This window comes from Aythya ferina (genome assembly GCF_964211825.1).
Source record: "Aythya ferina genome assembly, chromosome: Z".
Classification (NCBI taxonomy): domain Eukaryota; kingdom Metazoa; phylum Chordata; class Aves; order Anseriformes; family Anatidae; genus Aythya; species Aythya ferina.
Window position 1 is genome coordinate 28,234,479 of NC_140299.1, and position 26,110 is coordinate 28,260,588.

General features: G+C 44.8%; 1 protein-coding gene across 6 annotated transcripts in view; it reads left to right on the forward strand.

Annotated features, from left to right (window-relative positions):
• Positions 1-26,110, forward strand: part of KANK1 (KN motif and ankyrin repeat domains 1) — a 127,504-nt gene that overhangs the window by 85,600 nt on the left and 15,794 nt on the right. For all 6 annotated transcript variants that reach the window (XM_084505272.1, XM_084505277.1, XM_084505274.1 and 3 more), the window contains exon 4: positions 14,844-17,498. In XM_084505272.1, coding sequence (XP_084361398.1) covers positions 14,844-17,498 — 2,655 coding nt within the window. The remainder of the gene's footprint in view (positions 1-14,843; positions 17,499-26,110) is intronic.

Genomic DNA, 26,110 nt, shown 5'->3' on the forward strand with positions numbered 1-26,110 from the left:
GCATTTCTTTCTTTTATATCCATGAATTTTTATTTTCTCTTGTGTTCATGTTCAATGTGTCATTCACTTTCATCTCTGCAAAATGGGAAAGCAAAACTGATGTGTACAGCCCTGCTGGGATTTGCAAGCCGAGTTGCTAGCTCACTCAGTTCTAACCTGAATAACAACAAGAAAGTATGTGTAATCATATCTCTATCAAAGAAAAAAAAAAATTATTTCGCATAAACTTTTCCAGTCAGTCATATTAGGACATGACTAGAGGTCACTGGACTTGCATTGTGATCTGTGAAAAATCAAGTCACTGAAATTCTTTCTTAGTTATGTTAAACCAGGTGGACATTTAATGATTATGTGAAGTAAATGTTTCAGTTGCATCCTCTCTCTGGTTAGATGCTAACTACTGAGGGAACTTTGTAGCCTCCATAGCCTTTCATGGAGGTTTTGAGCAATGAGTAGTCACTAGGTCAGATTAATCATCCATAGCTTTATCTCCATGCACTTGACCAGTAGATCTCCTTGTAATACTGATACATCAACTGCAGTCTGGCATTTTGAATCCAGTTATTGAATACCTCTAGCCATCCTGCAAAAACACATTTGATGCTGGAAGCAGGTCTCATTTTAGCCCCCACAACTCAGGAAGTCTCCAAGTTGTGGGTTTCTGTAAACTGAGACAAGAAATATTGCTGTATGTCTGTTTTATTCATATGCCCTTCCAGTTGCATCTGCAAGGGAGGAGAAGGTGAATAGGACAGATGGGTCTTGGGTCTGACTTCTGGCCATAGCCAATTAGCTTTGAACTGTTCGACAGATACTAGCTGAGAAAGTCTGCCAAAACCAACCAATCAACCAAAACCAACCAAACAAAAAACCAACAACAACAATTAAACAAATAGAAACAAACAAAAATATATATCCCTCCACAAAATGCAAAAGCTGTGGTTTTGGGGTATGAACATAAACCTGGCTGTATGGAGCCAAGCTAGCTAAGCTCTGGGCACCATCCCTGCCCTTAGCCCCAGCCATTGTGTTAGGGCAGTTTACTTCATTCCTTCCATGCAGAGCTACTTCAGTGCTGAGGAAGTGGCCTCTTGAAGGCAAATGTTTCAAGGACTCCATTTCTTCCATGTCCTTTGTCTTTCCCAGATCCATTATGCCTTCTCTGCCTTTTGTTTTCAAACAAGGTGTGAAATAACCTGCTTTTTAGATAAGAATTTACCAGTTGGATGGCTGCCCTTACACCAAATCTTGCATTTGTTCTGCTGCAGACCACGTCAGGTTTTTTGGTCACTGGGGAGCTGACCTCAGTTTTGTTTCTTCTGTAAACAGTAGCTGAATGAGTTTATTTGGCACCATAATGGTCTCAAAGGCCAAGAGAATAAATATGCGTGTGCTCTTTTGCCTTCAGGCTTATTGGGGCCAACCCAGACATGTGCCTCCATGTTTGACTTGCTGGACTAGGGACAAAATGCTGATACACGTTCTGGGTTCTTGCTTGCATTTATGGCAGGTCTTTCTCAGCCTGAGCTTAGAGGAGAGTCCTCTGATGGTGCACGACTTGATGCAGGGCTCTTTCAGATGTCAAGCCCTTGAAACCACAAAGTAACAATAAACACATGGTGCACATGGAGAGATAGCTGCTAAAATTTGTTCTTCACAAACAGGGCATCTCTTTTTTCTCTCTCTCTTTCTCTCTCTCTCTCTTTCTCTCATTCTCTCTTTCTCTCTCTCTTTCTCTCTGTCCTTCATTCCTTTCTTTCATTCCTTTCTTTTTTCTTTTCTTTTTTTTTCCTCTCCTCTCCTCTCCTCTCCTCTCCTCTCCTCTCCTCTCCTCTCCTCTCCTCTCCTCTCCTCTCCTCTCCTCTCCTCTCCTCTCCTCTCCTCTCCTCTCCTCTCCTCTCCTCTCCTCTCCTCTCCTCTCCTCTCCTCTCCTCTCCTCTCCTCTCCTCTCCTCTCCTCTCCTCTCCTCTCCTCTCCTCTCCTCTCCTCTCCTCTCCTCTCCTCTCCTCTCCTCTCCTCTCCTCTCCTCTCCTCTCCTCTCCTCTCCTCTCCTCTCCTCTCCTCTCCTCTCCTCTCCTCTCCTCTCCTCAAGAAAAATGAAATCATGAAATGTTTTTATTTTTTCTTCTACCCTGTTTCAGCAACACCCTAAGAGAAATATTTTAGCTGTACATTGTATTCTCATAGTTTTATCCTGGATGTCATGTTTATTTCCCAGCAGAAAACTAGATATGTATTTTCCTGTTCTTCCCGTGCCAGTGTGAAGAACCTACTGATCAAACTAAGGAGGCCGCCAGTAATGCTGACGTCTGCCCTGCACCACTGTTACTTGCTGTGAGGTGCTTTTGTTTCTCTCAACAGAAAGCATGGGTTGAGTTTCAGCTACCCTAGAATTTTTCTGTTCTGTACAAGAAATTTCAAAGCATGGCTGGAAAATGTTCCCAAGGAATTGTTTATGCAGAGCTGCTTTTTCTATGGATGGGGTAGTTGGAGCAGCAATTAAACTAAATCAAGTTCACTTAAAATTCAGCACCTCTTTGATCCATAGGTGTAACAAGATGGCCAAATCTAGAGCCCCTCTTTGGAGTGACTGTCCTTTGGAGCTCTTATGTTATAGTACATGCATGAATGTCTTACAATTCAAGGAAGTGAACATAAAATCAGCTAGAAAGGAGGGCCCAGTTCTCACGAGACCACACTTGGGGCACTGCATTCAGCTGGGGAGCACCCGGTACAAGAATGACATGGACCTGTTGGAGTGAGTCTAGAAGAAGGCCGTAAGGATGATCAAGGGGCTGGAGCACCTCTCTGTGAAGACAGGCCGAGGTAGCTGGAGCTGTTCAGCCTGGAGAAAAGAAGGCTCCAGGAAGACCTTACAGTGGCCTTTCAGTACCTACAGGGGGCCTTTAGGAACTCTTTGTCAGGGAGTGTAGGAATAGGACAAGGTGCCCCATCCCTGGAGGTGTTTAAGGACAGGCTGGATGGGGCTTTGAGCAACCTGCTCCAGTGTGAGGTGTCCCTGCCCGTGGCAGCAGGGGCTGGACCTATATGGTCTTTAAGGTCTCTTCCAACCCAAACCATTCTGTGATTCTGCAGTGTCCAAAAGCTAATGTCTGACAGTATTAAATACTACTTTGCTTCATATTAAATACCACTGAAACCACTAGACATGTCTCTGAAAATTTCCATGGCTAGCAGTGTTCAGGAAACATTTTTGTTGGAAGTCTGTGACATTTTAGCTGAAGGTACTGTGAAGGACTTGGACATCTCCTGTCACTTCAGTGCAAGATCCCACTTCTCTCTCAGTCAAGCAAAGCTCTCTCAGTTGGCTGTGATTTTGGAAATTATTTCAGCAATTCATGCCACTATTTCATTTATTCATTTATTTTTTATTGTTCTTGGGAATCTGGATGGAAGGTGGAGTAACACCTCATTTCCTTTAGCCCCATAGAGTCTTAGGGCTGTTATAGTTGTTAAATTAATCTCTCCAATTGCCTGTTTACTTTTGCAGTCCTTGTTTGGCTATAGTACAGCAACTGTTACTGTAAGCAGAGGTGCAGGGAGATTGAGCTGAGGCCCTTGAGAGTCTTTGTATGATGCTGAGAAGTTTTTATTATTATTTATTTTTTGCATCTGGAGTTCTAGTTCTCTTTCCTTGAGTTACACTTCATGTTCATGGAAACAAGAACATTGCATATGGAAAAGTCAAATATTTGTGTATTATTTCAAAAATGCTTGTACTAGCATAAAAGATCTCATGTACTTTGACCATGTTTCAGAGAAGAGAAGATTGTTTGTGCAACTTTATCAAGTTTTTATTTTTATCCCTCAAGTTATAAATTGCATTTGAGAGGAGTAAACAAAAACAGATTGAATGTAACAGGCAGATTTGCAGGCAGCGCTAGTTACAACAGATGTAATTGTTCTAGCCAAATTATATCAATGAACCTTTCTGTGCTCCCTGTGCACACGTGGGTGTGAGGAACAAGGGGGACAAGGGGTGAAGGGCTTAGGGAGAGAGAGTGGGTAGGAGAGAAGTCACCTGAACTTTTAATTCCCTTTTGGGGATTAAATCTGTCTTCATTAGAGGAAAATATCTTTTTCTCTCCTCTCCTCTCCTCTCCTCTCCTCTCCTCTCCTCTCCTCTCCTCTCCTCTCCTCTCCTCTCCTCTCCTCTCCTCTCCTCTCCTCTCCTCTCCTCTCCTCTCCTCTCCTCTCCTCTCCTCTCCTCTCCTCTCCTCTCCTCTCCTCTCCTCTCCTCTCCTCTCCTCTCCTCTCCTCTCCTCTCCTCTCCTCTCCTCTCCTCTCCTCTCCTCTCCTCTCCTCTCCTCTCCTCTCCTCTCCTCTCCTCTCCTCTCCTTTCTTTTCCCAGTGTACAGTTTGGTATGGTTCCATTTGTCCTTCTGACCATTTCATGCATTTAACCCCTGAGAGGAGCAGCACCAGCCTGAGGCACTGAGCACCATCTGAAATGACGTGAAGGAAAACACTGGCGCTGAGCTGTGCTGGCTGCTGGGCTGGCAGGCGGGCTAGGATTTTGTCAGGAAATTCCAAATGAGTATAAATAAATTCTCTGTAGCAACCTCTGGGCTCCCTGCCTGCTGATGTGTCAGGAGTACGCATTCCCTTTAAGGCAAAGGAAAGTGTGCTTCAGACTTAATTTCCTGAAAAACTAAACACTGCAACATTTAACAATTGCTTCTAAGAATATCGGTAAGCGGGACCCTCACACAGAGGAGGAGAGGTGAGGTGTGAGAGACCGGCTCCCGACTCTGCACACACTGTGGGTAACTGGGGAAAAAGTCGGGGGGGAGGGAGGAGAGAGGGGGCACATATGGGTTGTACAACTGAAACCCAGCCCTGGCTGTTGTTTTAGTATATTAAGCAATGCATATCTTTCTCTTCGGATGCTCTTTATTTTTCATTTCTAACTGCTGTGTTTGCTCAGTTCTCTCCCAGGCACATTCTGCCAGGCTGCTGTCTGAAGGGAGACTGCACTTAGGTCTGGTTTGATACACCTCTGCCAGCCCCTTGGTTTTTGCTGGTGTGTAGGAAAGAGCCTTTCTTCAACAAATGCAGATTTTCTAGTTGGAGATCTGCATTCTGTGCATTCAAGTGGATGGAGTGCTGTGCTTATTTAAAGTGGAAGAAAGGTAGCTGTTACCCTTAAAGTTGCTTGTTTTCATTATCTCTCATAGACTTTCAACTCTAAGCTGGTGCTTTTAACTACTTAAAATGTGCGTAAGAATCACTTCTAATACTGATTTTTCCTCTTTTTCCCCAATTATCACTTTTTTAACTTTTTGAACAAAACCAGTTCATTGGTCTGAACTATTTTATGTGTGGAGAAAAAACTCGTAGTGGTCTTGGAATATTCAAATTACTCATGCTTTTGAAGTTCAAAAAGCAGCATATGTCTTATCTCATGCAAGGAATCAGTACTAGATTAATATAAAAGGGGGTAGGAGGGAACAATTCCCGGTATTTGAAATATCATTCTGATTATGCAGCATAAAGTATTTTCATCATGGTGGTGAAGCATGTGACAAAATAAAATCCTTCCAGGACTCCTAAATACAAATGTTTGTAGAATCATTCTTACAGAAGACGATTTTTTTTTCCCCCCACCCTTTGTACAGATGGAAGATCAAGCTGAAACTATCAATCAGTTTTAAGATACCATGGCAGGCTTATATCTGAAGAGTCCAGGTTCTTTCCTGATGGTTACTCCTGTTACAATAGCCCTATCTATCTGTTCTCTGCTCCTCACCTTTCAGAGATCTATAGGCACAGAAAGGCAATGACATTATAAATTTAAATATTTTAGTTCTGTGATTCAGTACTCATAGCTAGTACAGCCTTTGCTTGAGCTGCAGCACGTAACACTGATGCAGCATTGCGCTAAGAGATGTCTCCAGGCATAGACACAGGTCTGTCTAGCACCCAACGTTGTTGTATGCATGCCTCAGTCTTTGTCATCCTTTCTTCCAGAGTGATTTTACTTGTGACAAGGAAGTGGTATAAAGTAACATGGGGTGGTACTGTCAGAAAAGTGGGGCAGGTAATGATGCCACATTGTCAAGAATTGGCAAGGGATGTAGGGGATCTTCAGCGTTTCACCTGTGCAGCAAAGGACAGCATGCTATTCACCTTGTATTCCTCTGCACCACCAGGTGAACCAGTCAGTTATCCTGGATTTACTGGGATGTTTTGTCAGAAAGGAGGGTTATTGTGGTCTGACACTGAGTGCTCTCCTACTGTGGTCAGCAGACACATTGTAAGACTTTCTACTAGGCTGTAGGGAGCATGTGAATGGTATTTACTGTTTGCCTTAACTTGCATCATTTTGCTAGTGAGTCTGATTTGGAAAGCATCTTTTAAATGAACATTTTTCATTTGTCACAAATGTGCCCAGAGCCAGTAACTGTGCACATAGTAGAGAGTGAATGAAATCAGTGCTTTTGGGAAAGATGAAGGGCTGTTCTCAAATAGACAAATAGTGCAAGATGAAAAATATGTACACAAAATCAGACACTTGGAAAGCACAGATTCGTACTGATTTGGATTTGCCTTGAAAGCATCTGGTTTTCAAAACCAAGTAAATGGGATCGAGATGCACCTAGTCTCAAGCCAAGAAGGAAAGGATGACTGTTAACTCATCTCATCATTCTTATCAGGGACACTCAAGAGGCCTGCTAACTTTCCTGTGAGGAAATGAGTGTCCTTATGGGGAGAGCTTTTTTTTTGTGGCTGAGCCATCTAAATCCCTGTCAGTAGTTTGCTTTCAGTGTAAGGCAAGCTGTTTCTTCCCACAGCAGGTGGGCTGAGGTAGCATTGGAGGAGGAGGACTGGGGAAGTGCAGCAGTGCAGCACAACCAAGGATGCAGCCCGCTGCCTGTTGCTGTGTGGTGGACCAGCTGGTCACCCTCAGAGCCACCATGTACCCACAGACCAACCTGTGCCACTGCAGTTCACCCTAGTGGACACTGTTTTAAGGTAGTTTCTAACCAGAAGTGTTAATGCTGTTGACAACAGCAGCCTCTGCCACGGTTTCTGCTCAGCTCTGGTGGGGCAGTGTGTAAGACGCTAGCAGCTATATTCCTTCCCCTTCCCACCCATGCCCTGCTTCCTTGCCAGCCTTAGCTTGATTTCCCCTGGGATCTGTGAGTCAGAAGCTGGGATGGGAGCAAAAACAGACTAGTCTCTTAGTTTTGAGTTTTCGTGGCGAGCAGCCTTGAGGTGATACGCGTACAAGATGTCCTTGCCACAGAGCTGCCAGAATTAGAGCTGTTCCCAGAAAGTGACAGTGGGTGAAAAGGAGACTTATTATACAGCTCAAATAAGAGAGTTGTCAAGAAAATAAGGCAGATTTTGTGAATTTGGATAAGGGGCCACATTACAGTCAATCACTATTTTTTTTTAGTTTTTGGTCAGGAATAGATTTTTCACAGGTAAGCTCAGTCCTTTATTCAGGGTTAATTGATTTGCATTACTTACATCCTGTATTTTATATTTTAAATGAGCTTCTGTTTGACCTGCAAATTTTTAGTTCAGGAATTCTCTAAGGAAAAGGTTTGGACATAAAAAAAAAAAAATGGAGGGGGGGATACGTTTGTTTTGAAAGGTGGCTTTTGCTGTCAGGTTGCAGAAATAGTTGTTGGTTATGGTTGTATGCTATCCAGATATATACTCTGTAGGTAACGCTTTTTTACGATGTGAAAGAAAACTTATATCCATGTTTTTTAAAAAGTCATGTGACCTTGAAAGGCCTGCCCTAACATCAAAAGGGCTATTCACAATATTCACAGCCTTTGCATAGGAGGCTGGTGAGAGTTCTGAGTATTTTCTATGTTATACCAAACACCCTGTTTTTCATAGCCATGAACAGTAGTCCACAACAGATAGAAAATGTGCAGCAAGGGGAAGAAAGTAAGAAAAGCCAGCCTCTTCAATGAGCTTAAGAAATCGTTTGTGGTTTGGGAATTGAATCTTGAGCCCGTGGCAGTGCAACATCCAGGCTAGAGCATCCATCTGATCACTGGTAGCAAAGTGAGAGCTGCTCATTTTTTTTACTATCATACTATGCAATCAACATTTTATTATGTTTTTATTATGATAATCTTAGTATAACGCTAAATAACTAACATTTCTCACTGGGTTGATCTAAAGTTCAGTCAAGTAAATGGAAAGACTTCAGATGATTTTAACATATTTTGCATTGTGATTGTGATTTCTTTTGGTTTTGGTGGTTTTTGTTTGTTCGTTTGCTCTATTGCCATAATGGCCCCACTTCTTCTAGGAACAGTATGGCATTAGGACAGCAGTTCACTTCTTAAATCATGCTCTTTTACCACTGTTCTGTGGTAACAGTGACATCATAGCCCAGTGCCCCAGTCTTTGCTTTCGCAGTGAAAACAGAACACAGCACACTTCTGTATGAACCATCTTTCTTCAACACTGCTGCTGCTAATGTTCATTGCCATTGGTGATGTCCTCAGTTCACTTCTGTGAGGCTTCCCACTATGGACACCTGAGCTGTAGTCTACACAACTGGAGAGAAAAGCGTCTTTATTAGACGGTGTTGTAGTCTCAGCATTTCACAGAATCACAGAATTTTCTAGGTTGGAAGAGACCTCAAGATCATCGAGTCCAACCTCTGACCTAACGCTAGCAGTCCCCACTAAACCATTTCCCTAAGCTCTACATCTAAACGTCTTTTGAAGACTTCCAGGGATGGTGACTCCACCACTTCCCTGGGCAGCCTGTTCCAGTGCCTCACAACCCTTTCAGTGAAGAAGTTCTTCCTAACATCTAACCTAAAACTCCCCTGGCTCAACTTAAGCCCATTCCCCCTCGTCCTGTCACCAGGCAGGTGGGAGAACAGGCCAACCCCCACCTCGCTACAGCCTCCCTTGAGGTACCCATAGAGAGCGATAAGGTCGCCCCTGAGCCTCCTCTTCTCCAGGCTGAACAAGCCCAACTCCCTCAGCCGCTCCTCGTAGGACTTGTTCTCCAGGCCCCTCACCAGCTTCGTTGCCCTTCTCTGGACCCGCTCAAGCACCTCGATGTCCTTCTTGTAGCGAGGGGCCCAAAACTGAACACAGTACTCGAGGTGCGGCCTCACCAGAGCTGAGTACAGGGGGAGTTTTTCTTTCTATTGCCCAGGAAGTTGCTACCCCAAGTTTTTGATCACAAACCCCAATCCTAAGTACTGAGTATTTAGATGTCAGACTTAAAAGTCAACACACAGTTGGTAGGGACACATAAATTGAAAGCAAACTTAAAACTGATGTTTTACCATTCTTCTGCTCCTCATTTTTCTTCAAGAATAAATTTGAAAAAAAAACACTTTTACAAGGGAGATCTATATCTTTAGTAAAGCGTGCAGTAAATGGAGTTTCTCTGTATGAGAAGAATCCTCCGCACCTGTAACTGTGGGGTTGGTGTCAGGGTCTGCCATCCCTCATCAAGCAGCTTCCCAGCTTGACTGTCCTTTTGGGTCACCTGCAGCCACCTCAGGTGCTCTGTGCTCCACATCTGTGGCATGCTTCACAGCAACACAGTATGTTTTAGCTGAAAAGGGAAAAAGCACCTAATGCTCCTGCTGTGCCTTGGGAAACCATAGGAACAAATTCCTATCTCTATAGGTTTTACCCCATCAGTTCTTGGAATAATAATAATAAAACTGATACTTTATTGTATGTTCCCCCTCCACACATACACATACATGTACCTTTGAAAATACTAAAGAGCCAGGTTGAAATATTGGAGAGCTACTAATTTCATGACAAAAGAAACCTGTTATGCAAGGCTAATGCCTATTCTCTGAGTGTGTTTTTTGTTTTAAACTTTAATTGAAACACCAACACCTGAAAAGGAAAATGAAAGAATGTTTGTTAATTCTACAGTTTCTTTTTAAACAAATGCTCAGCCTCATGTGTCTTGGTTCTTTTCTGAAGTCAGGACTGATACTCATCTATGTCTGCTGAAGACGAGAGAGAGAAATGAATAAAAGTAGTATTGGGAGGCTGGGTGGGGGGGGGAGGGGGAGAGAGAGGAAAGCATCAACTCCTCTTCTTTTGCAGTAAAGAATCATAAGGTCAGAACTCTTTTTTTTCCATCTCTTTTCCTGCTCCAGATAACCTTTAGAACTGAAGCTCAGCACATAAAAATATTGCATCTATTCCATTTACAACAGCTATTGCTTCTTTCTTTTTCTTCTGCAGCATTCTTTATGAATTGGCTTATGCCATAACTCTGGAAGGAGACTGTTATTCATAATGTTATTTCAATGGAGTAGACTTCTTTAATAGCAGTCAGATCCAAGATAAAAATGCCTTAGAGCAGATATCATAACCAGATGGGGAGAGAAGGCTTTAGATGTGATGTCTGTATTTTTTAAGGCGCCTTAGCCTTTTCAGAAATACATTTGCAGTTGCTTCTCTTTGCTCTTTTTGTATCTTCCAAGGTGGCTTTACAATAAAGCTTTCCTAGCCTGCAGAACCAAAACTCGGTGTCTGCCCTCATTTTTTATTCCCCACTCTTCTCTCTCCCCAAAAGCCTTTAAGCACATCAACTAAAGGTCCTGTTTTTTTCCAGTTCTCCTGGTCTGGGAGCAGGCATGATTAGTGTGGACTTGGGTAGGGCTGACTCAATACTTTAATATACTGATGCTCTTGTGTAGAGCATTGGATAGGATATAACTTTATGGAAGTTGGCAAGACTGGAATGTTTGGACAGAGCCAGTCCCAGCAGTGCAGGAGAGGAGAACAGGAGAGTGCATTTTTAAAATGTTGCTTGTGTCCTGTCCATGATTATCATGCAGTAGGGAGAGGAAAATTAACTCTTGCATACTTCTGGAGAAGTGCATTAATAACGACAGTAACACAATGAGGCCTCTGTGCTTTGTGAAGTATCTTACTTCACAGGTACTTGCCTAAAAGCATAATGTCTTACTGCAATTAAAGACATTTCAGAAGAAAATGGCAATGTCTGCAACATTTTCACAGACAAAAGTGTGTGTGGTGTCTTCACGTACTTTTTCAGTGTAATGCAATGATATGATTAAAATTTGCCTGAGGTACTACAGAGACTGAGGAACAGTCCTTCTAATTACAGCAGTGCCTCTGATCAGCTGGCTGAGACAAGAAGCCTAACAAGAGCATTTGGCCTGTCCGGCATTTGCTGTTTTACTTTTATGTCTTTTGGGAGGAATGGGGTAGGAATCTCTTGCTCACCTGAGGTCTCTAAGCATAAGACAAGCTTGCCATTCCTCCTGAAGAGCACAGACAAACAGTCTTCTCTGAGATTCATCTGAGGTACTTGCTTGTATAGCGCTTGGTACTCCCCTAACAAGGTCAGAGGGTAAAAGGATCTGTGGTTCATCCAGGACCTAAGGACTGAAAGGAAAAAGGTCTGCACTCTTATCAGGTGTTTGCTCCTTTCCTTTTTATTATATATATATATATTTTTTTCCTTTAAAAGCAACAAAACCACTTTTATTGCTTGAAAACAGCCAACCATTTTGCTTTGTTCCCATGCTTAACAGGCACACCCATTTTGGCCCTTTCTCTGAGACAGCAAAATGCACAAAGGCTTGGCGCGGCTCCTGCATGCTGCATCACAGTGTGTTGCTGTTGTTGTTGTCAGATTGCATGCCCGACCCTTGTTTGTCTCAACGTACCGAGAAATGTCTCCAAAGATCAACTCATAATACTGGGATTGTGTTGGTGGAGTGTTCATTGTGTTGTTTTAAGGAGAAGTAATATGCAAACTCAGCTCCACAGACAGCCTCGTGCTTCTGGAGTGGCAGATATGAACTGTGTCCTCTTACTGCTGCCAGCTTAAACTGAGGACCAAGTGGATGTATTTAATTGTGAAGACACTTAACTGCCTGCAGGTGTTGTGGAGAGGTTTAGCAAGGGATTTGGTGTCATTGTGGCTTTTTGATTATTTATTTTTGATTTTTTTTTGTTGAGCAATCTCAACACTATTCCATGAAGGGGAAAAAAACGATCTGAGATTCCAGTTCGGCTCTTATGACTTAACATGCAATTTGCATGTCTTTTTAGAGGTTTTATGAATATTTTTTCCATAGATGCATTAATTCTTAAGTCCTGGGACTTTCCAAAGAGCCTGTTTCTCCCTCCCCCATCCAACACTTATGCATTGTGCCCAGGGACAGCTTACAGGAGCTGCCTGACTTCACCGGTGTAGTGATGGGAGAATCAGGGATGTCGCTGGATAGGAAGACAAGAACTGAGACAAGCAAAGGAAAGAGACTGGGAAGAAAGAGAGAACAGGTAAAGTTAGTATGATGGAGCTTGAATTTACATGGGCTGGGTGATGTGCCTAGCACCAAGCCCAGGATGAGGGTATAACCAGATTTGGAGTTAGAATTGGTGGAACAGGTGTGTGGACATGAACGGAGAAAATGGATGAGAAGCTCAAAGTGCAGGAGAAAGGTAGAAAAAGCCCAGGAAAATACAGGCAATGGGAGAGTGGGGGCAAAGCTTAGTGTGCGGGGGAGAGGGAAGGGTGACTAGCCTAGGGCCAGGAGCTGTGGGCTGTGGAGAGTTGTTTGTCAGTGGAGAATGTGGAGGCAGAGCCAGGATGAGAATCTGGGAACAGACCACTGAATCCAGGGAGGAAGGGCAACTTGGAGATTGCTCTGTCTCATTCCCTCCTGCCGGTGGGAGTTCTGGAGTCTTTTTCCCTGCCCAACATTGAAGCAGTCCTGCTGTAAGGGGCCATGTGTGCTTATGTGCTTGGAGTATGTGTGCATACATGTATTTTTGCTTCCACTTCGGTATTTAGATGGCTATTTTGGGTGCATCTATAAGTAAATACCACAGCATACTGAGACTAGCTGTCCAGCAAAAACATGTGGTCCGGGTGGGTTGTTTGTGTCTGCTGGAGGCTCCATCCACATGCTGCCGCTTGCAGGATGGAGACACCGATGTGTTCAGGTCAGCCCCACTTGCGTCGCTGTCGTAGTGCCTGCCTGACTCCAGTCTCCATCCCATTCCCGACTGGGGAAGGTAGGCTTCCCCCGAGCAGCATCCTGCTTCCGTCTCCTGCTCAGGGGTGTCCCCTGCTAGCCGAAAGCATAAAAGATCTCCATGAAAAAAGTTACACCGTCTATAGACAAAGCTTTTCTTAAGCATGCCAAGGAAACTGGAAAAACAGGAGCCTGTTTTTTTTTTTTTTCCTCCCAAACCTTTTCAGCGCAACATTAAGTCACTTCCTGTAGTTGCAGTGAGCAGAGGTTGTTGGCTTCCCCCCCCCCCCCCCCCCCTTTTTTTTTTTCTCTCTCTTCTCTCCTCTCCGGAGGCTTGTATTCCTTTAAGAGGACGCGACTTCCCAAAACCAGCTATTTAAAAACAAAACCCACAGCTAAATTCGCTGTCGGACACAGCTGCCTGCAGCACGCCCTACCCTGCTCTGCCCTGCCCTGCCCGGGGGGATCGGACACGCGTGGGGCCTCTGTGGCCGCGCAGAAAAATCACGGCGACGGAGCCGGGGGCGCAGGCGGTGGCCTCAGGGTCCCGTGCACGGCACTCAGCAGCGGGGGCGCGCAGCAGCGGGGGCGCGCAGCGCAGGCACAGCGTCCTGCGCCTTTAAGCCCTTAACCCTTCCCTGCCCGCGGAGATAAGCCGGCGTGGAGCTGGGAAAGGCGCTGCTGCTCTTCCATCAAGCTCGGGCTGGGACCAGACGCCGCGGTGAGAGCACAGCCTTTAAAAGCTGCCTGGCCGTCTTTGTGCTAATGCGGGATTTCCTATTTTATTTTTATTTTTTTCCTTATGGGGTGAAGAATGAGTGAGTCGGGAGGCAGGGCTGTGGTGGACAGGGAGCTTGTTGGTGACACATGCAGCCGGGACAGCGAGGAGCCTTACCGGAGGCCTAGCCATGCGTGGCTGGAAAATTTGCAGCGTGGGGGCAGAGGCATGTAGCTAATTCAGGTAACCGGAAAGCTGGCTTTTATTATTCCTCCAGCACCGCTCCTAACTCCCAGCGGTTGTTTTTCTTTTTCTCAAGTGGGACAGGAGAAGCGGGTTGTGTAGCAGCGCCGTGTATAAATATGCCGCCCGCAGAAGCCCGGCAGACCTGGTGAAGTTGTATTTAGATTTCTGTGGGGACGGACGAGTCCTGTGTCCGGAGGGCGGGCAAGTTTTCCTGACCACAAGACAGATGCCGGTTTCTCTTACAGTGGTGGAAGTTGAGACCCTGCTGCAAACGGGTCCAGCTGCCTGTCCTGTTGCTGGGGGGGCTCAGTGTAGACTGGAAGTGAAGGGGGCAGAGATGCTGCTGGAATTAACCTGAGCTCAGGAGAGAGTGAACAGGTATTGCTGCTCTTGCGGCAGCAGTTCTCCAAGCAATGAAACAGCTGCGGATCAGCCTAATGGCACCGGTTGCATAAGGAGGGGGTTGGAGTTCCTGTTCCGTAGCCTTTTTGAATGTACCCTCCAGACAAGTTGGGCTCCAGATGATTCATGCAGTACAGCGTAGCATGTGTGAAAACCTGATGTTACATGGGAGAACCAGGGGGATTTGTGGAGGGACCACTCTGAGCTAATAAGCTGTGCCACTTCTCTACCACTTTGTTAACAGAAGTTGTCAGCGTGTGTGTACGTGTATACACTTCTCAACACTTGAAAACCTGCTGATCAACACCTAGGAAGTTAACTGAGGTTCAGTGTTGAGGGTAAATCTGCTCTGAGCTGCCATTTCGGCCACTGGTGGGCGTGCTGTGAGCACCCACCCTTGTGCGCTTGTGTTTCAGCACCCAGTTTGCTCAGACATAGTTTCTTTTCCACTTGCTGATTGTGTTTCTTCTTTTCCAGAAAAAGAGGAAGTTGCTATAAATGGAGGAGATGAAAAAGAACGGAAAGACCCCTATTTTGTGGAAACGCCTTATGGTTATCAGCTAGACCTGGATTTCCTCAAGTACGTGGATGATATACAAAAGGGGAACACGATTAAGAAACTAAACATCCAAAAGAAGAGGAAAGCAATACCAGCCTCTACGGGTACTAAGAACTCTGGTGGCCATTGCAGTGGCTGGACCTCCACAGAGTCTCTCTCTTCATCAAACAGTGATGAGAACAAGCAGTCTTTTTTGGCAGCAAGGAGTCAAGTATCCTCATCTGTCACTGTGAGACCACTGGTGTCATTTGAAGCATCTCCCTCCTACTTAACAGTCCCTGAGAGTAAGCAGCTCCCTCCTCCCTCCCCACAGCTTCCTCGGCACAACCTCCATGTGACAAAAACCCTCATGGAAACGCGGAGGCGACTTGAACAGGAGAGAATGATGCAGGTCACGCCAGGAGATGTCCGCAGGCCCAGACTTTCCAGCTTCGGGGGCATGGGCTCAACGAGCTCCCTCCCCTCTTTTGTGGGGTCCGGTGGGTACAGTCATTTGTCTCAGCAGCTCCAGAATGGGTATCAGGGGAATGGAGACTACGGCGCCTGCTTCAGCTCCTCCTTGGGCAGTTCCATCCGGCACAGCCCCATGAGTTCGGGAATTTCCACCCCAGTCACCAATGTGAGCCCAGTGCATCTGCAGCACATCAGGGAACAAATGGCGGTTGCTCTCAAGCGCCTCAAGGAGCTCGAGGAGCAAGTCAAGACCATTCCTGTGCTGCAGGTCAAAATTTCAGTGTTACAGGAAGAGAAGAGGCACATGATGGCAGAACTCAAAACCCAAAGGAAACCCAGTCAAAATGAGACATACGGTTTCAGAAAACGATCTTACAGTGCGGGAAATGCAGAGCAGTGGGAACACCTGTCTCAGGGCCGAAGAGGCGGAGAACTTTACATAGACTGTGAGGATGAGATGGACAGCGGGGAGCAGAGCTCTCAGAGGATAGAGGAGTTCAGGCAGCTGACTGCTGAAATGCAGGCGCTGGAGAAAAAAATCCAGGACAGCAACTATGAGATTCCGTCTAACCTTCGGCCGAATAGAGAAAGCCTAACAAAAGAGAGCCGATCTGTTGCTGTTGGCAGTGATGAAAACATCAACGATGTGGTTATATACAACAGATCTTCAAGGCAACGCAGAGAAGTAGCTGTGGGGACAGAGAAAGAAATGAGAGAGTCTGGGGTTGGGGTGACAGAGGCCATGCTTGGCTTGTCTACAGAAGTTGAGAAAGAAATAGAGCTTCAGCAGCAGACCATCGAAGCCCTTAAGGAGAAGATTTATAGACTGGAGGTTCAGTTAAAGGAAACGACCCATGACAGGGAAATGACCAAATTAAAACAGGAGCTGCAGGCGGCTGGGTCTAGGAAAAAAGTAGACAAAGCCACGATGGCTCAGCCCCTTGTCGTCAGCAGAACAGTGGAAGCCGTGGTGCCAACAAGAGACCAAATGGTGGGAGACCACGTCAGCGTTGCCGATTCATCTGTGGGGAACCACCTGCAGATGAACAGCATCGGCACCTCCTGCCGGCCCGCGGTACGGAGCACAGCGGTGGGCCCCGAGGTGTTGATGACCCGCTGGCTCGTGAGGGAGAGAGCCGAGGTGCGAGACCAGTGCACGGGGAGGCGCGTGGAGCTGTACGACAAGCAGGTGGGCGTGGAGACAAGCGTCTGCGAGACGGGCATCAACACAGAGGAGTCGGTGGGTGACCTGAGTCTCTGCAGGACAGCACAGGAGGTCAGAGAGACGAGGTCAGTGGGCTGTGGGGACTGCTCGGTGAATGTGATCGTCCATGCCCCGAAGGAGTGCGTGTCCCGCGAGACGCTCACAGAGGCAGTGAGCAGGGCAGAGGCTATGGTCATGGCCATGCCGTCTACGGCCAGCCAGCACACCAGCACTGCCTTGGAAACGGTGAGCCGGTGCACCAGTACGGAGGCACTGGTGCTGGCGGACTGCGGCACCAACACCGTCCCTAGCAGCCACGATAAGCAGACCAACACGGTGAGTGTGGAGACACGGACTGTGGCCGTCGGGGATGGGCGGGTGAAGGACATACACGCGTCTGCCAAAACGCGCTCGGTTGGAGTGGGGACCTTGTATTCGAGTCACCCTGGCTTCGAAAAGCCCTCTGCGATCAAAACCAAAGACTGCGGCGTTGGGCAGATAAACATTAATGAGAACTACCTAGTTGGGCTTAAAATGAGAAGCATTGCCTGTGGACCCCCGCCGCTTGTGGTTGTGCCGGCTGGCACCAGGAGCATCGGTGTTGGGGGTGAACCGGTGTGCGAGTCTGTGAGCGGCCTCCTGGAGAGCCCTCTTCCTCCGCCAGAGCTGAGGACAGGCTTGGACCACTATATCGAGCGCGTGCAGAAGCTGCTGCAGGAGCAGCAGATGCTGCTTGCTGAAAATTACAGTGAATTGGCTGAAGCCTTTGGAGAGCCACACTCCCAGATTGGCTCTCTCAATTCACAGCTGATCAGCACCCTCACATCCATCAACTCCGTCATGAAATATGCCAGCACGGAGGAGCTGCGGAGTCTGGACCTTCAGAAACAGTGCATGGAGAGAAGCACTGCATCAGGTAAGCCAAGTTCCCAACATATGTTTGTGCCACCCCTTGGTAGTGTGGTGGGTCTGTCACCTGGAAGCTTGTTACACAGTGTGGAAGCAAGTGTGTAGTTCTCTCTCATGAAATACATAGCGTGGTGGTGGTAGTGGTGGTGGTGCTAGTGGATGAGCCCATTCGTTATTCCCTCCAGCCCACCACTGGTAACTGGAACTCAAAAGCTGGTGGTGGTTTTACCTGTCCCAGCCCAGCAGGCTCTAAAAGGCCTAATGCTGATGAGTCTGAACGATTAAGTGTGGGATATACAAGAGAGGCACCTAAAAGTGTGCTGAATTTGACTGCCATCCAAGGTGCTGACTCCATTTTATAACTCTAAGGCAATCTAGGTTAATGTCTGTGGAACTGGAATGTCGTCCTTCCTTTAAATTTGGCCTGCAGTTTTCAAAAATTTAAAATGACAGATTTGATGTCTATAAGTCACATTCAATGCCTGTATCAAGTTGCCTTGTTTCCACAGACATATCCCCAGGTTTTGTACTGTTTCTTCCATTTCCTCCATTCCTTGTTCTTCCCAGTCAGAGAGAGAACTGTGGGGTGCTTTCCCCATTTCAGCAGTGTTGATTTCTTTTTAATGGGCAAATCCAGAGTGCCTCACAGAAACCACATCTTGCATCTTCTCTTTTTGTCCTAGTCCCTAATTAAAGCCTCAAATTTGAAAGGCCTAAACTGTAATTACAGTTGGAGGTTTTGGTGACACTCCGGAGAGGCAAGAATTGAGATTTAAATACTCCTTCCATTTTATGTATTAACTGTAAAATCCATACAATTAATTTGAGGGATTTCTTTATTCCCTGGGGTGAAGTTGTGTATTGTTTTTTTTTGTTGTTGCTGTTGGGGAGTGGAGGGTCTAATAGTCAAAAAAGAAAAAACACAGCAACAGCAACAAAAACTTTTTTTTGTAATACCGTGTTTTGAATCCAGCTACAGTACTATTACATTCATAAATGTTGGCTTACTAGACACCAGTAGGTAATGACTAACATTGATTTGGATAGTGTCTTGTTGGTCTCACTGTACAGTAACTGAAATGAGGTTAGGGAAATGGGAAAAATGTGTGCCAATGCATCTGTATCATGGGTGCTGAACTGGAAAAAAAAGTTTTAGTAAATACTGCATAATGTGAGCATAATATTATTAGCTAATGCACTGCTATCACTGCTATATAAAGTTCTTCTGGCTTATTTACTGTCTTAAAAGTTACCTATTTTTGTTAAAAGGCAGCTTGGCAAATCTGGTAATTTTCAAGGTTCACGTGTTAAATGGAACCATCCATTAAATGTACTGAAGTAAAATTTTTAGCTTCCGATAGAAGAGCAATAAGCAACATTTACGTAGCAGTAAAGAAAATGTATGATATCTTGTCTGCATACATTCAATGTTATACTATATATGCAATATTATTATCGTTCTGGTATGCATTTTATATTTTGGGCTTTTGCAAGTAATGATACTCTAATAATAAGTGTATCCACCAAGCACCAAGAGTGTCCTTAAAAACAGTGAACCAGACTTTTTACTAGCTGTAAATCCTCAATTCCTTTCCCTACTTTTACTGCACAGTATCAAATGTGCAGTCTAGAGACTCAAAAGCATTTAGACACAGGTGGAGTAATGGATCATATTTTACTAAAGATGTTCTTACTTGGATTCAGATTTCACATTCTTGACAAACTTATTTTGGAATATTTTTATTTTAATGTGTAATGCCATTATCTTTGGCGGTGGATGCTAAGTGTAAAATCTATTTATTTTTAGTCCCCTGTGAGAACTAAATGCTATGACTGCATGCATAAATCAGGCTCTAGGTTGTAACAGTTTAGATGCATGAAGAATAAGAATAGGAAGAGATCATAAGCCTGAAATGTTTCCTGTTCTCTTTCTGTTAGTTCTGAAAATGTTCTTTTTATTACAGTTATCTGCTAGTCCTGCTGCCTGTTTCTGTGGTTTTACAAGTCACGTGTTCCTTTTTCGGTGAAAAGCATTTTGCTGAATGAAGTGTACTATCTTAAGTAATTTTCTAAGCAGTGGAACTAATAAAGCCTCTTTATTTTCATAGATTGATATCTTACAGAAGCTTTTGAGCTCTTGTTATGTCTTTCTTCACATTTAGTCTCTTGGATATAGCTTGTCGGGTGTCTTATGGGTGAACTCAACCAGCACAGCACACCTTTCTCCAGTCCTGTCATCTCAGCCTGGTTTCTCTGAATCTTGTATAAATACAGAAACTAAGTTTGAGTTACTGAAAGAGGCATGACCTCGTAAACCTCGTTTGTTACAAAAGCAGGCTGAACACAGAGACAGAAGCTGCTGGCTCCAGATGAGCAGCAGCAAGTGTTGTAGGTAATGTTTTGTTCAAAGAGCTTCCTTAGGAAGCACCTGTTAGAGACAGGTCCATTTAGGGAAAAAACAAACAAACAAACAAAACACCTAGGCTAGCTCTGAGGTGTGTAATTTGGGTACCAGAAGCAGCATCAGGCCAGTTTGCTGTGTTAAAAAGGTTAAAAAGTCATTGATACGTACTGCTACCAATACCTGAGCTAGCACATCAGTCAAATTCTGTCAGTTTTATAGATTTTTCTCCATCAGCCCTGTGGGATAGGGGACATGCTGCAGAGGTGTCTGCAGTTTCACAGCAGGTGCAAGCGGTGGGGAGGTAGATGAGAGAGCTGGACCTTGCGGAGGGAGATACGGTCTGCATCCACAGCTGCCCTGCTTAGAGGCAATCCAGGCAGACCTGTGAGATTATCTGCAAACTGGGTCTATCAGCAATTAATGTATTGCTTCTTGCAAAATAAACACTTTCATTTCAGTAGCTAAGCAACTCCTATTTATATGGGTGCTGTCTTTCAGGAGTCTGAGTGGTGTCAGGGAAATGAAGTCCGCTGTCCAGACAACTCAGTTCCACTCTGCACCATGGTTTTAGCCAGCGTTGGCATGGTGTCTGTCCAGCTGGATCATACAGGTGTGGGTGACAAATCTAGATGCCTACTAGTCTTTATTCTTAATGTAGCCAGCCTACAGGACTAAAAGAGAGTCAAGTCTGTTTTGTCTCTCCATTTATTACAGAATTTTTGAGAAGTGTCAGAAAAGTACATTTCATTTCATGTGATGTATTTTGCAAAACATCACCCAGAGGCTTAATTTAACTTGGAGGCTTCTCAATTACATAGGCTTTTCACAAAGAAATCTTACAGTTGGATGTCTTTCATAGACAAGGAGTTTGCAAGATTGGCATTTAAAAACAGCTGTTCTGGTCTTGCCCTGAAAAATTACTTCAGCATGTTTGTTCTGAAAATTACTGGTTACTTTGCCTCAGTGATCTTTGGAGTTGGTTTTGTATTCACTTTTTGGAACAGTCCTTACTGAGCACCCCAGTGAAATCACTACACTGATCATTGCAAGGCAGGAGTTAACTTCCTGAAATAAAGACTTGAGGGAGAGAGTGAATGAAGCGAGAAGCAAGCGGTGTCAGAAAGACTCGTGGGGCTTAGGAAAACATGACCTGCCATCTGGTAGGAAGACCTTTCAAGGTTTTCTACTCGAAATTTCACCTGGAGCTGAGGAGGCAGGTTGAGGGACGATGGAAAAACTGGAGGATTGACTATGGTATGAGATGCCTCTAGCTGTCCAGAGCTGGTGTGTAACACCAGCGAGGTATTGTGGCCATAGTTGTCTTGCTTGCTGGTGTCATTCATAATGCAGAAACAGAAGCAAATTGGAGAAAGATGTTGTTACTTTACTTCTTTTCTGTTTGACAACATTTGTAGCCTTTTCTCTTAGAGACTGTGTAGCTTGGTGGTTGATAACCCTTATTATCGTGGCAACATGAAGCATGCTAGTGCAGTTGAAGACTGGAGGCTTGCCTGATGCTCAGGAGCCTAGGGGTATTCCAGGTCCTGGCATGCCAGTGGGCCTAGTAAGGCTGCAGGCTGCAGCAGATTGCAATAATTATCTACTTTTAGGCAACTGAATGAACACAGCAGCTTCAACTCTGGCACAGGTGCATGTCTTAATCACCAGGTTTAAGTTTCTGTACAGATGTGCTTGTTTGTGAAACAAACAGGGTCCATCCTTCTCTGCTGGCGAGAGGATGAATGACATACGTTATGTGTGTTTAATATTCCCCGAAAGACAGTGCGTGGTGAAAAGCAGTCATGCAGATAGTCCCCATCTGTATACCAGATGCGTACTGTTTCTTCAAGTGTGTCTGACTGGTTTCTCCAAGAGTACAGTGCCTCTTTTGCATTTTTCACATGGGAGGTGCTATCTACTGACCTGCTGGTTGCAACAGGCTCGAATGCCCATGTCATTTGAAAATGGTAATGACCTCTATATTAGGAGTTGAAGGGTTTATCTGGGTTTTGTTCTGTTTTAAATACCCATCCATTTGTATCAGAAGAAAGCAGAGATCTGGTCAGTAATCGTCCTGTAAAGATATTATTCAAGTTAATCTCCATAAACCTCTTTAAAGAGGTTTGACATGCCATCCTTGGTCATGTGTTAACACAAGCTTATTGCTGTTATCATTATTATCATCAGGACATTTGCTGTTTTCATTCTGTAGCAGCAGTATGTGGAATGTTTAAATACGAAGGCTGCTCTCTGTCCTCATTTTTGCTGCAGTTAATAAAGAGTAGAATCTGCAAGTGGTTTATTTATTTATTTATCTTTATTTTGAATGTATAGCTGCTTTAGAAAGTGGCAAGCTCTGGTCTATAGCTCATCTGTTAGGGTGGCTGTGGTAAAACCCCAGTTCTCTGCACACGTTGTAGCACAGGAACATGATGTTCAGGTGCTGAGCTTTGTTCAGAGTTCAACTCCCATGGTAACAGGCACACCTATTCTTACTTAATGTAAGGAGATTCCCATTTTTCTGAGGAAATGCTGTAATATTTAAGCAACAACAAAGCATCAGCTGAGAAGGTAAAACCCTCATAGATGAGGAGGGGGGAAAGAAATACTGGGATGACTCTCTTGCTGTGCCCAGTGTCATGAGATGCTTTGATCAGCCATTCATCAGGGAAGTTAGGGTAATTTTCACTTAGCTTCACATGCGTTTGTGCTGGAAAAGAGAGCAAGTCATAAACAAGCTGATCAGCTGTGTCACTGATTGCATTCAGTCTTGTTGAATTAAAGGAATCAGTTTTGAATTCCAGTTTCAACATACTGGCTTCACGGGCTAGTTTGGGGATGGAAAGCAGCTTCTCAACATGAGAAAGAGAGTTGCAGTGAGAGTGATAATGAAATTGAGGTTGTTATTATAATTGGATGGGCCAGAGCTTTCCTGTTAAAAGGAACAGTTTCCCAGGAACCAAGTGTTGGTGGCAGCATTTACCTGGGCCTGGGCCTGATGTGAGTCAGGCTTCTGTCAATTTGTCATATAAAAACATTGCATGTGGCAATTTTTTGTTCTGAAATTTAACATCTACTGACTTTTAACCTGTACTAACTAAAAAATATGTTTTAAAATGAAACTGCATTTAGTCTTCTGAAGATAACACGTTTGTGTCCATAGGTGGGTGGGATAATATCAATCATTGTGAATGTTTAAACACAGCATGTTTGCTCATTGCTGCCTCTTTATTTACCTTAGAATGTTGGTGGTTTGCGGCTTTTTTTTTTTTTTTTTTTTTTACCATTAGTAGACCAAATGGAAAGTGAATTAAAAATTGTATGAAAAAAATACCTTCTTAAAGAGAAAGAAGACTTGAGTGCTCTTTGGCTGTCATAATTTCGTAGTGAGCTCAGTGCTACCCTGACAAATGTATGTAGTTTGCAAGAGAAGTTTCTTTGCTGTATAATCAGGCATACTGTCTGATTTTTGGGTGGTCCTGTGCAGACCCAGGGGCTGGACTCAATGATCCTTATGGGTCCCTTCCAATTCAGGATATTCTGTGGTTCTGTGATATACTACAAACAACATTTATATACTGTCTTTAGTAGAGAGTGTATACTTTGTGTCATTGTCTTTTATCAGAGTATGGCACAAATAAACGCTTGCCCCATCAACAGTTTAAAAATAAAACTTCTGTGCAGCTATTGCATAGGCAGCAAGCTTGTGCCCTTTTTTTAGATAGGAAGTCTGTGATGTTCCTGCCAGAGTGCTAGGTTCTCATCCCACTGGTATTTAATTCCCCTGGCCTCATTTGCACTCCTCATGACTTCCAGTGGCTTAAGAGTACTGTCAAGCTACATGTTTTTTATAGTATTTTGCCATAGGTTTGCCACAGGTTTGCCTTCATTAGACTAAAAGGAATTTTTCAAAAGTTGGTAAAGGCCAGCCTTCGATTATCATGTGTTCTGCACAAATCCAGGGAAAAAGTACTGTTTCAAACTCAATCCAGTCAGTTCCCTGAGCCTGCTTACTCCATAACTTCATGGCTACTTATGTTGTGATAGATGGAAGGAGAGGTCCGCAGTTAGGAAAGGAAGTAGCATGTTAACAATAAAAACAGATTTTTTAGGTCCCAGGCAAGGCCTGTAGTAATCTGATGCTGACATGTAGTGGTTTTGCTGTCACTTTGGCTTAAATTGATGAGGTCTTCAAAAAGAGCACAAGTGATTTAGGAGCAGAGATTTCTTCTAGAAAATTAAAAACAGGCATTCTTGTTCCCTCAAACTGCTAGGACTAAGCCACCAAAGAGACTTTGGCCACTTCTTTCCCTCTGAAATTGATGAGAGTAGCTTTCTGCATGTGGGTTTATGAATGGCTCAAGTCCATAAGTTTTTTTTTTATTGTTGTTTTATCGTACTTTAAATTACCCATGAATTTTAGAATGATCCTTTGCTGTATTACAAAATACACTTAGCAATTCCTGGCAGCTACCTGCTGTGGTTAACTACACTATGCCAATACTTAGAGTCTTGTGTCAAGTTTGTTATTTGCCCACAACAATAAACAAACAAAAATCAGCATGGAAAGTGTACCTGGATGGCTGTCTGGAGGTGGGAATAGCTAAGTGATGAATCTGTTGGCAGCTGGGGAGGGTTCTGAGCAAGCAGTTCACATCTTCGCTCCACAGTTTCCTTGGGAATATGGTGGGGAAGACAAGGGGCAGCTGTATGGCTTTGCTGCCTCACTGAGACCCTTGAAGGCTGAATGAGTGCGGGCATGCTTGAGATCTGTGTGAGGTGAAATGAAGAGCCAATTTTAAGGTTGGAGTGGACTGGTGGTAATCTTGGTGAGGGATTCATTTCCGCCCTGGAGGAGCTTGTAGCACATCCAGCCCTGACAGCAGCCCTACAGCCTTGCTGAGGAAGAGGGGACTTGGCTCATTACACTTTCCAATTTGAGCAGCAGTTGATTTAACCCTTGAGGCATTGACGGTCATGCTGGAGAGTACAGTTGCTTCCTTAATCCCTTTTTCCAGTGATTTCACCAGGCTGCTGCTGTCCAAGCATCTTTTTAACATCGTAGGCCATTTTGCAGAGGGGAACACCTGAGAGCCAATTTTAAATGCCAGTCAGTGTCTTACAGTGTGAATGCTCTGCTGGGCCCAAAGCTGTCTTTTCTTGGGCCTTGGGTGCTGTAGACACAAGTGCCAGCATCTAACATCAGTGGTGGGAGAAAGGGTGTGTTGGCCAGTTTTTCTAATGTGGAGTTGTTTTTGTATGCTTGTCCTCAAACCTGTGTGACAATCTCTTCTGTCAGGTGCAGGAGGCTGAGCAGGGCTCCTTTCTTCTTCATTTAAACTCCAGATAACACCCTGAGTTTACTTTGTTCAGATATCATTCCATCACTGGCAGGTTTAGCTAGGTGAGAGACTGTGACACTGTCTGCTTACTGTCCTTCCCCTTTCTCCGTGTCCCAGCCCACATCTTCCTCCTTCCCCAGCATTGTCCCAGGGCAGGAGAAGGCAGACACCTGGGGAAGTCCCAGCTCCACCTGAAGCAGTGTGGCCTTGGAATGATGCTCCCTCAGGACCAGCACTGTATTTGTAACCTACCTGGTATGGCTGGCTGAGACGGTGGCAATTGGAAGCAGTTACTCAGTTTGGTAATCTTTAATTACAACTGTCACTGCTCCAAACAAATGTAGAGAGAGAGGTGATTTCCTTGTTTTTCAGCTAAGAGAGTTTAAAAATCTGTGTTTTTTGGCTCCGTGTTCCACGCTTTGGCAGCTCTCTCTCCCATGACTGGCTGATAAGTGGTGATGCTAACAGCCAGGAGGAGACCGGATCTAAATTAATCACCTCTATAAAGTGAGGAGGGGCCGGAGGAGTGAAGTTAGGGCTTGGCCATATGGTGTGCTTTTTATTTGTGTAGGGATGGACACTTCAGCATTGGTATGCAGCAGCATCGCTGGAGGGGCTGCTCCTGCATGTGGGGCACTGAGGTTGCTTCCACAGGACATGAGCTTTTCGGTGTCAGGTCCATGGGCCAGCCTGTAGTGAGATGTTTGCCAATACCCTGTCATGTTTCTTTATCATCAGACAGCTTCCCTGTCTCTGCTAGCAGGGTGAAGGCTGACTCATGCTTTACGCAGTGCTTTACCAGCGCTGGTCATTGCTGTGCGCTGGCAGCAGTGGAGGTGCATCAGAGGTCAGTTTCCTGTAGATTGGAGAAGG